Below are 15,356 nucleotides of genomic sequence, written 5' to 3' on the forward strand. Positions count from 1 at the left end.
GAATTGCCTGTGGCTTCTTCACTCCGTGCACTGCACGGACGCACCGAGAGTGCCGCTGTGTCCCCACCACAGGCATCCCGAGGAGTCTGGGGGGCATGTGACACCCCAGAATCTTTCATTTGTGCCCCCCACTAGCCACAGCTACAGAGTTTTGCGCCAGCCCAAGTCTCTGAACGGACTGATGGTGCTTTCCCTGTGGAGCACAACGCAGTAACCCAAGTCTTGAGGTGACAAAGGCCTGGATAATGGTAGCAAAGTCCACTCCAGACTGAAAAGGTTGCAACAGTTTGATCAGACTTATGTGGAGAAATGCCATCCTGGCTACAGCTGCTATCTGATCAACTCAAAGCAGCTACAGAGTCATTGTGTCCTGCACATTGCAAACTTGTGGGCGACCTCCTCGTGGGAGGAGCTGATACAATCTCTGCCATCTCTTCTGGTTGTTTTCCCCAACCTAATCTCAGCCTTACCTGAACAGCCTGATAGCTCTGCTATGCCTCAGCCTCAACTGGACCCTGGGTAAAGCACTCGACTGAACCTTTGTGGCTTAGTGTGATGGACACAAAGAGCTGCACGTCGGCAGCAGACGGAAGGCATTGCAAACTACTCCTCCTCACTCATGTTCCTGGCACTGCACAGACCCACTGGATAGGAGCGGGAGACAAGGCAGGACCTTGAAACATGCACTAAGGCACTCAGAAGCGAAGAGCGAGAGCCCAGCACCAACCTCTGGGATCTCTACCGAAGGGACAAGACTACTTGAGGGCGAGTTTCTCAGCTCTCTCTAGGGTCCACAGGTGAGTCAACAGCCCCTCATGATCAGCGATATCTCAGGCAAGCTAGCGCTACCATGTCCCTGTCTCCATGAGCCAGACCCTCAGCATAATCAGCGTTATTTCATTGACTTCAATGGTGCTGTGCCAATTTACTCCAGCTGGCGATCCGGCCCTTTTGACTCCAATGGTGTTGGGACCATTTACACCAGCTGGGGATTTGGCCCCAATACCTATGTATATTTCTCTCTCTGATTTTGAGGCTTCAGGTCAGCAACTGTGGCCTCATCAGGCTCTGGCCTCCGCATTTACTTTACCTTAAATAAACGGTAGGAGTCACTGTTGGAAAACTGGACAGACTGGGGCCTTCTGTGAGGCCGCCACCAGGGACTCATGTATTCAGAGTACTCAGAGAAATATGGACAATCGCCTGACTCGTGCTCTCGAGCTGCAGTGGGATAGTCTCCTTGGGGAAAATGGGGGAGCAAGTTATAGACCTAAAAATAAACAGACAACATGAGGCGTGGGAGCTAAGCCAGAGCCCAATTCCAGCCCCTTTTCTCACAGACGCATCACTCCATAAACCTCCCCAATCACCCTGGCTAATCTCCGGCACAGCTGCCTCCCTCCACCCAATCCCATCTCCTGCATGGACGTCTGTCGCTGCAGTTCCTTTCTATCACCCGGGCAGGGACAACTCCCACAAAGAACCTTGCCAGTTGTACCCTGTTGTACATGGGAGGCAGGGAATTCTCCTGCCCCCACCCCTGGGGACCAGCTCTGCCCTGGAGAGTGAGCTCCGGTTACCCCGGCCATTATCTCAGCTCCAAGCTCCATGTTCCCAGCCAGAGCCGGGGTGAGGAGGTGCCGGGAGGGGGAACTGAAAGGGCTGAAGGGAGAACAGGCAAGGCAAGCGGGGACCCCCTAGAGTGCCATAGGAACAGCTCCCAGACCGGGGAGAGGTGGCCTCGAGGGGTGTCTCCAGCGGCCATGCATTGCCCCTCCCTGCGAGGGGGAGGACTCGTTGTGAGGGGCCGGGTGAGCGGCCGAGCTGCTCTGGACTTACCCTGTCGATGCTGAGCTCGGCCTCGGGCTTCATGAGCAGCACGCTCTGATCCACGGCACGGACGGCGCACAGGGACCCGGGGGCAGCCTGCACCTGCAGCTGGAGCTCTGAGCCCGGCAGGGCCCGGTCCTGCGAGAAGGCCAGCTTCACCTGGCGAGGCACAACGCGTCACAGGGGAGGGGGAGAGAGACCCCCAGGGGCAGGAGGAAACAGGCCCAGGCGAGGGGGGCAGGCACCGAGTGTCACTCTGGCCCTAGGCCCCGCTGGCTGAAGGGCTGGGGCTTTGGGAGTCGGTGCTGGGGGTGGGGGTTGAGGCAGCCCAGGCTCATTCAGCACCACTGTGGGACGGCTCAGAGAGCTGCAGTTATTCATAGACACCCCAGAGCGAGTGAGGTGGATGAGGGTGCAACGACCCTGGTGCTGCTGTAAGGCCAGGAAGGGAGGGGCTGGGGGCACCCAGCAATGCCCCTGCTCAGGGCTCCTGTTATGGGGCAGCGAGCGATTCCCCCACCCCGAGGCTTCTCTGCCCAAGCTCCAGGCTCACCTTGTTCGGGAGGCACTTGGCCATGTGCAGCCGGGCACGGTCAGCAGCCAACTCGCCATCGGGCAGCACCGTGTAACCCAGCACCTTGGCAGCAGGCACCAGGTCAGCACCGATGGGCAGCTCCACAGAGAAGGAGCCCTTCAGCCCTAGGGACGGTGGGAAACACCCAGGGGAAGTCAGGCCCAGCCAGCAGAGCCCCCTCCCCCAGCCCGGCCCCTGCTCAGGGGGCTCAAACCCCAGTTGCCCCCTGGGCGCCCCCTATCTGCACAGACCCCTCCCCCCCACACTTACCAGCCCCCTCCCTGAGGTCCAGCCCCTTGTGGAGGATCCTGGCGATGGCTCCCTTGGCCACGACCTGCGGAGGAGGAGACGGGAGTCACTGAGCTGACGCTATCCGGGGGGCTGACAAACGCCCTGACGTGGGGATAGCTACGCAGGCTGGAGTCAGGGCAGGGTGTGACCTCTGCTCCCCACGGACTGAGCCAGCAGAGGTGGGGGTGCAAGGAAGAACATTCAGGAAGGTATCCCATTCCCCAGCCCCCCAGGTCAGCCAGCCCCCGCTTTGGGGCCAGATTGGAACCAGAGCCCCTAGTGGGGAAAGGAGAAAAGCCCCGTCCTGATCTAGCCCGGCCCTTTTCATTCAAAGGAACTGTCCTATTGCCCACTGGTCTGTCTTGGGGTCACAGCGCTGATTCCATACCTCATGCTCATACACACGCACGCACATGCACACACACATACACACACACTTTAGTCTCTCAGGACGGGCTCACCAGGAAGATGAAATCCAGGCTCCTGGACCCGTTCCCCAGGGCCTCCCTAGCAATGATGTAATCCACCTGGAGCTGCTGGGCCTGGTCGCAGGGCAGCACCCCTCCCAGCGAGCGGATGTTCAGGAAACTCTGGCTCTTGGAGTAGAAGGGCTCCAGGTTACGATGGGCATCCGGATAACTGGGAGAGACTCTTCCATACACAGAGCTGTGATCCACCTTCTTGAAGTGCCCCTGGGGGATAGAGAGAGCGATGGGGATCATCAGGGATACAGAGTGCCCAACATAGGACAGGAATGCCGCCGGGGCAAGGCAGGTTTGCCAACTGATTTCTTCATCAAGACCCCTCACCCTGTGTCTGTAAGAGCTGTAGTAGAGAGAGAGAATCTGGAGCACTGGGCCTAGTGTAAAACCTGAGGCCTGAACCACAATCAACATAGCCAGGCCATGCTATGAGCAAAATTCAGGCCCTGTCATAAAGCAGATGCTTGCTTACAAGTTCACTGTCTGGTACATGAACTTGGCAAAGATATGACTAGTGTTGCTAAAATACAGGCTTTCCTAAGAAGTACTAGGTGTTCATGTAAACACATTCCAGAAGGCTTGCACAGGTACACCCTAACCTAGAGTTCTCACGTAACGGCATAAACACAATCCTTGGAGATGGTACAGGAACACACCGACCCAAAGTAAGATAAGAATGGGATGACAGAATAGTGAATGGGGATGTTTTGTTTGAACCAGCAGGTACAAAGCGTAGGGTTGATAACTAACCATATCAGGAGTGTCATACGTAACTTGTTTGCATCAATGTATAAAAGGGTAAGTCATAAGAAGGGCACCTTTATCCAGCGGAGGGAGCAGCAGACAGTCCCGCTGCTGACTGAGCTGGTCCACTGTCATGAGCATACATATGTTAGTGTACCTCTAACCACAGAACCAGGGCGCTAGGACTGTGCTTTGTGGACAATAAACCTAGCCAAGTGCCTTCGTCACTGAACTGTGCCTGTGGTGTTTCTTTATGAGTAACATCGAGGTCTGCTGAATTAGCGGGCTGCACTCTCTGCTAGTGCTGATAACACCGGAGCTCCAAGAACAGAAGCACTGAGCAGCTGCAACAGCTTAGCAGCCTAGACAGCGTAACCGCAGCAAAAACATTTTTCAGCACTTAACAAAAGTGATATGGAAAACCCCAGTGGTTCGAATGGGGCAGCCTGACAGAGGCAATGCAGCAACCCCTGAGCTGCTGGGCCCAGTGCTGGGTGCCCTCGTACATCAAGAGCAGGTGTCCAGTCCCGCTCAAAGGAGATGATCAGAGGCTGGAGTGCAGGGTCCCCACAGGTATTGGGAGGCCCATCACTTACCCTCAGAGTGACCCTCTCAGTCCAGCCGGAGGTGTCCAGCTCGAAGGAGGCTCTGCCAGACTCGTCCGTCAGGAAAGTCTGGTCCTGCCTCACGACTCCGTAGCTAACAAAGAGCTGTAGCTTCTCATTCTTCAGTGCAGAGCCATCTGCCGCCTTCAGGAGCATCTGAGTCAGGAGAGAAAGGGGGAGACGCACAACTCAAGGGAGCAGACTCCTGGGAGAGTGTTGCCCACTAGGGACTCAAGAGCTGGCTGGGAGCAGAAAGGGACAATGCAATCCAGCCCTGAGATGCACTGGGAAAGCCCAGGGCTGGGATGGGGTGTTGGGGTGAGGACTGAGGGGCATTAGCAGATCTGGGAAGAAGTTGGGGCAGGACTGGAATAGCTGGGGACTCTGAGGTGAGCACTGAGGGATAACAGGTTGTCCAACCCCTTGACTGAGCCCTCCCTTGGGATGTGGGACTCTGCAGTCCAACCGCCCTCAGACCCTGAAACCAGGGCCTCAGATCTCCCAGCCCCATTGCTTTGCTTACATACATTCCCTCTGAGGCCCATCTGGGCTGTGGCCATGCAGGGCTTTAAGATTAACCTCTTAGGGACAATGTGGTAGGCAAGCAAGGAACCCAGGGTTAACAAAGGAACTTCTAAACCACAGTCACTTAGACGGCTCAAGAGTTACAGATCTTTGCCAAAGAACAAATGTCCCGATGAGCACCCTTCTCTAGTCTGATCTCACCCTGCCTCTGACTCTGGCGTTTGTCAACAGTTCAGGATGGGCAGAATCCCTCCCGCCTTGTCTGTCTCCAGCCAGTCCTTCTGGCATGTGGTGATGGTCGGCACGGCTGCACAGAGCAGCGCCCCTTCTTAAGTAGAGTCTCTCTAGACCCTTCTGCTATGTGCTCAGCTGGAAAACTCCTTCCCCCTCCCCCAGACATGCTCACACTGCCTATAGGCCCTTTGGTAGAAAAAACATTGTTCTGTGGGGGTGGGCCAGTAGTTGAGAAACAATCAAAATTGATAGCGCTAGATTGCCCTCTTGAGATCTTCTCCATGATAGTCCTTAACAAAGTGTCAAGCATCTTTTCTAGGCTGGGCACCTGTCAAGAATGCAATTCGATAATCTGCCTTGGGTAAATTTATGTGTGTGCACAGCACATAATACAAAGGGAAGGTACTTACCTGTTAGTAACTGGAGTTCTTTGAGACGTGTTGCCTATATGTGTTCCACTTCTGGTGCGTATATTCCCCATGCGATGCAGATCTGAATGATTTAGCCACAGTGGCCATTGGTTGTGCCTGCACCCTGCATACCTCCCTTGGGCACCCCCTTACCCAGGGCATAAAGGGGGAGGAGCTACCAAACAACCCTTGACTCCATCCCAACAGTCAAGACCATAACAATAGACTTGTCAGTAGAGGGGAAAGGGAGGTAGATTGTGCAGCACATTTAAACAACACATCTCAAAAAACTCCAGTTATTAGCAGGTACGTAACTTCCGTTTCTCCATCAAGTGATTGTCTATATTCGCTCCATTTCTCGTGACTCACAATGTATCATAAAGGTGGAGAGGACTGTGAGTCTACTGAAGCTTTCTATCATGTAGCTCTGTCGAACCAAGCATCAGAAGGAGATGCTTTCACAACCGAGTAGTGTCTGGTAAAAGTATGTACACTACCCCATGTAGCAGCTACACACATTGGTTAAAGAAACACCATACAAGGAAGCAGTGGAAGCTGCCTGAGCCCTGATAGAATGTAATCTAACCTGCCCAGATTGTTCTAAATTCTCTCTCATAAGCTATTTTAATGCAACTGGACACCCACTTGGAAATCCTCTGCATCGAAATTCCTCGACCCTTTGACATCTCAGCTATAGAAATAAATAGCCTAGGAGATACTCTGAAAGGCTTTGTCCTACTCATAAGAATGGCCATACTGGGTCAGACCATTGGTCCATCTAGCCCAGTATCCTGTCTTCCGACAGTGGCCAATGCCAGGTGCTTCAGAGGGAATGAACAGAACAGGTAATCATTATGTGACCTGATGTCCACTCCCAGCTTCTGGTGAACAGAGGTTAGGAACACTCGGAGCATGGTTTTGCATCCCTGCTGTCATGAGTCCCTGGGCGATGCTCTGGAACTGCTCTCCACAAAGCCAGTCAGGACTTTGGGGGGCCTCCTCTCCCTTGGAGCAGACTGTCTTCAGGGCAAGAAGCTCACATGGCTTCACTTTCCTGGGTCTCTCCTTGGAGCATTCGGCGTATGCCCCTCCGTGCGCTTCCCACAGCGAGTCCACCCAGGCAGGGTCCTGGGGAAGCCAGAGGGTCCTGCACACACCCCCACTTCACAGTCAGACGTGACTCATAGCCAGCCAGTAAAACAGAGGTTTATTAGATGACAGGAACCCGGTCTAAAACAGAGCTTGTAGATACAGAGAACTGGACCCCTCAGCCGGGTCCATTCTGGAGCCCAGCGAGGCAGACAACCCCGTCTGCCCTCACTCCCCGTCACCAGCCAGCTCCAAACTGAAACCCCCTCCAGCCCCTCCTCCTCTGGCCTTTGTCTCTTTCCCGGGCCAGGAGGTCACCTGATCTCTTTGTTCACCTTTAGCGCTATTCCCTTGCAAGGGGGAAAGGGCCCTGGCCATTTGTTGCCAGGAGACAGATTGTCGGCCAGTTATGCACACTGGAGACTTAAGAAATCCATAGGGGAAACTGAGGCACCCACACAGTATTCAGAAAAAACATTAAGAACAGTCCCACTTCGTCACACCTGCCCATCCTGGCTAATAGCCATCACTGGACCTATCTTCCATGAAGTTATGTAGTTCTTTTTTGAACCCTGCTATGGTTTTGACCTTCACACCCATCCCTTGGCAAAGAGTTAAACAGGTTGACTGTGCAATGTGTGAAGAAGAACTTCCTTTTGTTTGTGTTAAACCTGCTGCCTATTAATTTCATTGGGTGACCCCTAGTTCTTGTGTTATGTGACAGAGTAAAAAATTCTTTATTCACTTTCTCCGCACCAGTCAAGATTGTATAGACCTCTATCTTATCCCCCCTGAGGTGTCTCTTCCAAACAGGAAAGTCCCAGGTTTTTTAATTTCTGCTCATATGGAAGCTGTTCCATACCCCTAATCATTTTAGTTACCTTTTCCTGTACCTTTTCCAATTCCAATATATCTTTTTTGAGATGGGGCGACCAGACCTGTACACAGTATTCAAGATGGGGAAGTTCTATGGATTTACATAGAGGCATTTGGATAATTTCTGTCTTGTTATCTATCCTATCCCTTCAAGCTCTGTCTTCCAGATAGAAGGACAGGGCTTGAAGGACATCTAACGTCTAAAGCCACTTCACCCCTCAAGGAATGGGGCTTAGGAAAGAATACAGGCAAAGATATGAAATGGTTTAAATGATAGTCTGAAACCACTTATGAGAGAAATTTAGGATGTGGTTTAAATGCCACATTATCTTTATGAAAGACAGTCTATGATGACCTTGTAATCTGCCAACCCTTTGAGCTGACGTAAATGTTATAAGGAATGAAGTCTTCATAGGCCAGTGTAGACCAGCTCAAACAGATGGTCCATCAGACAGATAAGCACCATATTAAGGTCCCATAATGGAGGAAGCTGTTGCTCTGGGAGAAAGACTCTGATAAGTCCCCTTAAAATCATGTTTACTATAGGGTGAGAGAAAACTTTATAATGTTGGGTTGGTGGATGATGCGCCAAGTTCACCACCAAATGAACCCGTACTGAGCTTAGAGATGGTCCAGATGTTTTCAAGGACAGCAAATATTGAAGTATATCAGGAATTGATGGCCCTGTTGGGGGCAGATTGTATTGAGATGACCATGGAGTCCATATCGCAGCCTAGGTACACTCTACTGGACTGTTTCTACTCTGAACTAGGATGTTTTGTACATCTGCAAAACAAGTTTTTTCTAAGTCCAGTAACCAGGCAGTTTCCATGTTATCAGATGCAGTGATATCAGGTCTGGGTGAAGAACAGATCCATTATTCTGGCTGACCAAGTCTGGACACAGAGGTAGTGCAACTGGAGGGGTCAGTGACAGAGATTTGAGTTCTGGATGCCAGTATTGTCTGCCCAAGTTGGGGCTGCCAGTATGACCAAAGCTTTCTCCTGTCTGATTTTCTGTAAGACGCGTGTATCAAAGGAACAAGAGTATAAGCATAATGTGGTCCCTGAGTCCAGAGCACTAGAAAAGCATCTGCTTGAGAAGCCAGACTCTGCCCCCTGTGGAACACAAGGTGTTGCATTTTCTGTCATGCTTAGTCGCAAACAGATCTGTGTGAAGAGCTCCCCATCGATGTAAAATGGACCTCATAACTGAGTCCATTATGGACCATTCATGCTTCTGCAACCAGTGTCTGCTCAGATGATCCAACAGCCGTTCTGTAGACCTGGCAGATAAATTGCACAAATCCTAATGTTGTGACATACATACCAGTTCCACAGAAGGATGGCCTCTCTTCATAAATGGGTGGACCTGGTCCTTCCTTGCTTGTTTACATAGAGCATCATAGTGATATGGTCCAGCATCATCTGGATGTTCTGGCCATTGATATGGGGTAGAAAAAACATGCAAGCAAGTCAGATGGCCCCGAGTTTCAGGATGTTGATATGGAGTTGAGCCTTCCACTGGGACCAACAACCTTGAACTGTTAGGCTCTCGAAATGAGCTGCTCATCCCAGTGCAGAAGCCTGGGTCAGGATGGACTTTGTGAGCAATAACGGTGAGAGAGGCGCACCCTTGCAAACTTGCTCCGGGTCATTCCACCAGTTAAAGGAGTTCAGGAATCTGCACTTTCACACCTTTGCTGTGTATACTGGAGACAACCTAAATGGTGAGTCTGGTGGATGGAGTCACCAATGTGCATGAAGCCATATGACTAGGGCCCTACCAAATTCGCGGTCCATTTTGGTCAATTTCACGGTCACAAGATTTTAAAAATAGTATATTTCATTATTTCAGCTATTTAAATCTGAAATTTCATGGTGTTGTAATTGTAGGGGTCCTAACCCCAAAAGGGGTTGTGGGGGGTTATTGTAAGGTAGGTTGCGGTACTGCTACCCTTACTTCTGCGCTGCTGCTGGTGGCAGTGCTGCCTTCAGAGCTGGGCAGCTGGAGAGCAGTGGCTGCTGGCCGGGAGCCCAGTTCTGAAGGCAGAGCCGCTGCCAGTAGCAGCACATAAATAAAGAGGGTATGGTATGGCATTGCCACCCTTACTTCTGCACTGCTGCAGGTGGGGCGCTGTCTTCAGAGCTGGGCACCCAGCCAAGGACTGATGTTCTCTGAAGGCAGTGCAGAAGTAAGGGTAGCAATACTGCGACCCCCCTAAAATAATCCTGTGACCCCCACCCCCATGACCCATTTTGGGTCAGGACCCCTAATTTGAGAAATGCTGGTCTCCCCTGTGAAATCTGTATAGTGTAGGGTAAAAGCACACAAAAGACCAGATTTCATGGGGGGAGACCAGATTTCACAGTCTGTGATGTGTTTTTCATGGCCATGAATTTGGTAGGGCCCTAATATGACCCAGCAATTGGAGACTGTAGTGAGTTAGCTGTGGGTACTCCCCCTCTGGGTCAGTGTGAGGCGCCACCCACAGTCAGGGAATTAGCAGAGTAATAAGCAGTCTAAGGTCTGGCCCTCAGTCAGGGCAGGACAATGAGCAATGAGTGGGTTCTGGCCCTCAGGCAGGGCAGAGTAAGCCAGCAGTCTGTAAGCTCTGGCCCTTAGGCAGGGGTAGAGCTGCAATGAGTCTAGGAGCCCAGACCCTCAAGCAGGGCAGAGCATCAAACAGTCTAGGGGCTCAGGCCTCAGGCCAGGCGGAGCACCAAGGGGTCTGTGGGCTCAGGAGAGGGGTTCTCTGACTCTGAGGCTGGGTGGAGCAGTAGACAGTCTATTGCCTGACATCTTGGATCAGGAAGACGGCAGACAAACGCAGGCCTTGTGGTCTAAGATGGGGAGGCTGCCACCCTGAGGGGGGGAGGCAGAGGGTAGGGGGACCCAGGCCCACCCAACTCCACTGGGTCCCAGCCCAGGGCCCTAACACTGGTGGAGTGTTCCGCCATTGGGTCAGCGAGGAATCCAGCTGCAATACATTGACTGGGTGTCCGGCAGCAGTGCAGGCAGACTGGGGTCAGCTGTCTCTGGGCCACTTCCAACCATCCCCTCGTGATGTACCTGAATCTGCGGGGGTCCTCCATTTCCTCAGGGTACAAAGCCAGCAGCAGTCCCATTGACTCTTCAGTGCCTCGGACGGCTGATGGCTCCGGCAGGTCTGACCACTCCTCAGCTCAGTGGGGTGCCTCTTCAGTCTCCAGTCTCGGGAGCAGACGGGAGACATCTGCCTCCTCCGGCGGTGCCCAATGGAGCTCCAGGATCCGCCCTTTATACTTCCTGTCCCACCCTTTAACTTCCAACAGGAGGGGAAATCCCAGCCTGGCTGCATCCACTAGGGACTACTGAGTAACTCCTCCCACTCAGATTAAGTGGGAGACCACTCCGCCTCACTACCGAGGCGTGTCCTCATTGTGGTTTGCAACTTGGTCTGCATTGGAATGATCAGAGCCAATGTATTGCTGAAGCTGGCTGTGGCAGGTAGGCCTTTGCTGCAGCAGAGTTTATGAAGGCTCTAATGAATCCCGTTTTCAGAATGGAAATTAGATAAGACGTGTCCTTGATTATCATTAGTCCCAGAATGGAGAACAGTGTCAAGAAGTATCGAATGCTTTCTGTGACCTGTTGGGGAGAAGAACCCTGCACCAACCTGTTGTTGAGGTACGGTACACTAAGATGCTGTTCTTTCTAAGATGGGCTGCTACCATAGCCAGACATTTCATGAAAGTCCTTGGAGCTGTTGATAGCCAGAATGGCAGCACTCTGTACTGATCGTGTGTGTTGCCCACACAAAACTACAGATATTTGCTGTGTGCTGAACGGGTGGAAATATAGAAATATGCATGGTGCAGACAGAGAGCTGCAGAATAGTCCAGAGGATCCAAGGAAGGACGCATGGAGGAGACACTTACCATGTGAAGCTTGAGTTGGCTGTGACAAAGTGGGAATTTTCTGTAATATTTTCAGGAAGCCTATCTGTACCTCAGTTTCCCTTTGTGCTCTGTATTGCTACCCAGTCAACCTAGAGGCATGCAGGAAGCATGAGGTATGTGTGTCACCTAGCTGTCTGGTTGGAATGAATAGGGTCATTAAAGAATGGTCTGGAACCAACCCAAATCACCAGAAGGTCCAGTGAAACAAAGAGATGCCCCACAACTGAATAATGCGCACCTAACAGCTGGAAACTCCAGCGGGTGGGACATGTGAACTGAGCTGGAGAACAAAGGGAACAAGATGTCAGGTGATCAGGAGAAGGGTGGCCCTTCTGAGGGACTCAGCTGCTTTCACTGGGGTGGACAAAGAACAGAGGGAGAGAGAGACCAAATCAGGGATGGAGTCCATCACAGCTTGGCTGGCTCATCATGGCACATTGGCATACAAAAGGGTTCAGATCCTTGAAGTATAATACCGGACACTGACCTTCTGACTTCTTGGGGACCAGAAAGTAGTGGGAGTAAAACCACTGTCCCTGAAACTGGTGAGGAACCTTCTCTGTTGCTCCAAGAGATATAGAGATATAAGTGACTGAACGTCTTGCTGTAATAACCATGCATGGGAGGAGTCCCTGGTGGGGCGGGGAAGATGGATGAGGGTTCAGGAGGACTTGGAATTAGATCAAGTACATTTGTTGAATTACCTCAAGTAGGTACTCACTGATCAGTGGTAATATGGGTCCAGACTTCCTGGAAATAATGTGGATGGTCTGCAAATGGGGTGGGAAAGGGTAAAGTCATCTGAGTCTGGTTGGCAGCTCTTGATGGAAATGTCAAACTCACTGCTTGAGGGAAGAGAAGGGAGGGCTAAGAGCTGTAGTTATTGTAGAAGTCAGCTTTCATTTGTGAGGATTTTGCTTCTTTCTGGACTGCTCTGAAGACCTCTGGTAGGTGTGGTAGAATGGAGCAGTAACAGGATGTCTCTGAAATGGACAAGATTGCTGGCGGGAAATCTTTTAGCATGTGTAACACTGGGACCCAAGGCAACCAGTAGAGAGCATGGGGGAAGAAGGGTCTAGGGAGCCCCTGAGTCTGGGATGTCTGTGTGACAGTCTGTACCCTTATGTTCATCCTGTTTACAAGACTATGATACATTTTGTACAAAGTATGCCTTGTGAGGTATTGTTGGATAACTCATACTTTGTTGGTCATTATTGTCCTGGTGAAATGTGTGGCAACATTGTATGTAAAGTTATAAGATTCTAATGTATGGTATTAATAAGACATGTTCCATGTCTGGAGGGCAGTCACAAACCGGTTCCCCAGAGACAAAAGTATAGCTGATGCCTAAGCCAGGTGTCAATGAAATCAAATGAACCGTCACTTGGTTAAGTGGCCACTCTTTGGCAGGAGAGAGGATGTGGGCAAAAAATCTACATCTTGAGAAAGAAACAGCTTGAGGTTCCCATCAAAACAGACTTTCTGTCTCCTGACCTTCAGCTGGAGATAATTCTCAAAGAAGAGGAAAAACTATAAGAAAGGAGAGCAGATGCCCCAAATGATGTCTCCCTTTCTCTCTACCTACAGTATTGACAACACCTGAAGAACAAAGGAAGCAGCATTGGACTGGGGAGGGATCCACACTGAAAGAGATTCAGCCAGTAAGACTGTGGCAACATGTAATGAGAGAGACCTTTGCTTTGAATATACTTAGCTTGTTAAGTTAGGTATTAGTTGCTTTTTACTTTTATTTTCTTGTAACCAATTCTGAAGTTTAGGCCTCATTACTTGTAATCACTTCAAATCTATCTTTTGTAGTTAATAAATTTATTTTACTCTTTGATTTAAAACTGGGTGTTTGGATTGAAGTTTTTGGGAAACTCCATTTGGGATAACAGGATTTGTGCATATCATTTCCTGTTAATAAAATTAGGGACTTTATATGAGCTTGTATTGTTCAAGAAGGCACTGGGCAATACAAGACGCACATTTTTGGGGGAAAGTGTGGGACTGGGAATTTGCTGGGATTGCTCTACAGTGTAATTCAAGAGTGGCTGGCCATAGCACTCATACAATATAACTGGGAGTAACTTACATGCTAGAGGCTTGGTGTGAGCAGACCAGGAGTGGTAGCTCTCACAGCAAAGCAGTGTAAAAGGCACCCTAGGTTGGACAACTGAGGGAACAGAGCTGTTCATTGGTCTAGATTGTACCTTGGCTAATGTCACATGATGTACTAGTTTGCCAAAGAGTATCATGTAAGGTCTTTAATGAAAGCCCATGTCACACTGGTCATCCTAACAACTGGGAGAGGTGTGTATGGAAAACATAGGAGTTATGTGTATGTATTAAAAATATGTTCTCTAGGTCTGTGAGTTAAGGCAGGTCACCAAAAGGTGATCCACATACTCCTGTCAGGCAGGGGGGAAGAGATGCTTCTCTCTCTCTGGCCACTCATGTGTAAACTGAGTTTTGAGTGGCTCACAGTGGGGTACCAGTTACAGTCTGAGCAAAATGCTAATCAACAGATTGTGAGAGCTGCAGGAAAAAAGAAAAGCAGCAGGAGATATCCTGTTGAGGAGTAAATGCAATGAACATTTGGAACCATATCTGGGGTGCAGATGAACCCCCAATTATCCTTTACCGGGGAAGCAAGCTGCCAGGGGCTTCACCACATGAGAGAAGAGTCTCAGCCATCCTGGTTGAAAAATGCCGTAAGAAGAGGACTTGGGGTAAGCAGTGCCTTATTAGACAAAAGGGCATCTTGTTAACTGAGTTCAGGCTCTGGAATGTGTTTATGATTTTATTGTATATTTAACCCCTTGTTTCCAATACTTTGGTTTACTGGCATAGGGATCTCTGTGCTTTGTTAAATAAACACCCACTTGCTTGCTCGGTAAACAAATCTAAGTTCTGTGTGTTAATTGGAGCTGGGATCTAAGGTATAACTAGTAAGCTGTGGTGCACTGGTCTTCTGGGAGCAGTGGGCCTGGTAATTCTGTGAGTGCCCAGTGGAGAAGGGGCCGGACACTGTGGGAGATGCTCAGATGACTGGGGGCTGGAGCGTGCCTATTGCTAACTTATGAAGAAAGAGTGAGGCGTGTGGAGGCCTGGAGAGCAATGCTTGTGTTGCTAGTCAGGGAACTGAGTCCAGGCAGGCTCAGTCTAGGCCTTCTCATGCTAAGAGCAGGTGGTAGCGAGGTTGCCTCACAAGCCCGGGGAACCTTGGGAAGAGTCACAAACACTTCAGCCGGTTTTGCATTTTAAAGTTCACTCCCCTCAAAGGGAAGAACGTCCAATATATTTCCAACTTCCCTTGGCAGCCCAGAGCACTGTAGCCATGACGGGCGATGCTCGGTGACTGCTGTCACCATAGATATTGAAGTGGGGTCCACCGCCTCTATTGGTGCTGAATGAGGCCCTAACTATTAACTGACCCTGAAATTTGTCCTTGGCTTCAGAAGGATGTTTCTCCAGGACCTCAATGGCCTTGTTCCAGTTCAAGTGGTCAGAACAGGAAAGGAAATTTTGATAATTTGCCACACAAACTTGTAACTCGCAGACGAGTAGCTCTTCCTTCCCATGAGATCCAGTCTTTTCAGTTTCTTATCTTAAGGGGTGGCCTTAGAAGATTGTTGTTTAGTCATTGCCTGTGCTGCAGTCACCACTAAAGAACCAGGAGGAGGCTGAGAACAGAATTATTCAAATCCTACAGGAAGGACTTGATGTTGCTTTTATGTCTTCTTTGGCACTAG

At 50.5% G+C, this 15,356-nt stretch overlaps 2 protein-coding genes across 10 annotated transcripts in view; one reads left to right on the top strand and one right to left on the bottom strand.

Moving 5' to 3' along the window:
* The window catches only part of LOC117869139 (alpha-2-macroglobulin-like protein 1), a 777,004-nt gene that overhangs the window by 544,208 nt on the left and 217,440 nt on the right, over window positions 1-15,356 (bottom strand). For 3 of the 6 annotated variants that reach the window (XM_034755676.1, XM_034755672.1, XM_034755671.1), the window contains exons 11-16: window positions 4,518-4,682; window positions 3,157-3,387; window positions 2,675-2,738; window positions 2,384-2,529; window positions 1,840-1,989; window positions 1,091-1,270 (exon numbers count right to left, since the gene is read on the bottom strand). The exons of 2 other annotated variants lie outside the window; for them this stretch is intronic. In XM_034755676.1, coding sequence (XP_034611567.1) covers window positions 1,091-1,270; window positions 1,840-1,989; window positions 2,384-2,529; window positions 2,675-2,738; window positions 3,157-3,387; window positions 4,518-4,682 — 936 coding nt within the window. The remainder of the gene's footprint in view (window positions 1-1,090; window positions 1,271-1,839; window positions 1,990-2,383; window positions 2,530-2,674; window positions 2,739-3,156; window positions 3,388-4,517; window positions 4,683-15,356) is intronic. One more of the 6 variants, XM_034755675.1, reaches the window with a different exon arrangement.
* LOC117869140 (alpha-2-macroglobulin-like protein 1) overlaps window positions 1-15,356 on the top strand; it is a 582,774-nt gene that overhangs the window by 386,115 nt on the left and 181,303 nt on the right. The gene's annotated exons all lie outside the window — the stretch shown is intronic.

The sequence above is a fragment of the Trachemys scripta genome, chromosome 23 (assembly GCF_013100865.1).
Source record: "Trachemys scripta elegans isolate TJP31775 chromosome 23, CAS_Tse_1.0, whole genome shotgun sequence".
NCBI classification, from domain to species: domain Eukaryota; kingdom Metazoa; phylum Chordata; order Testudines; family Emydidae; genus Trachemys; species Trachemys scripta.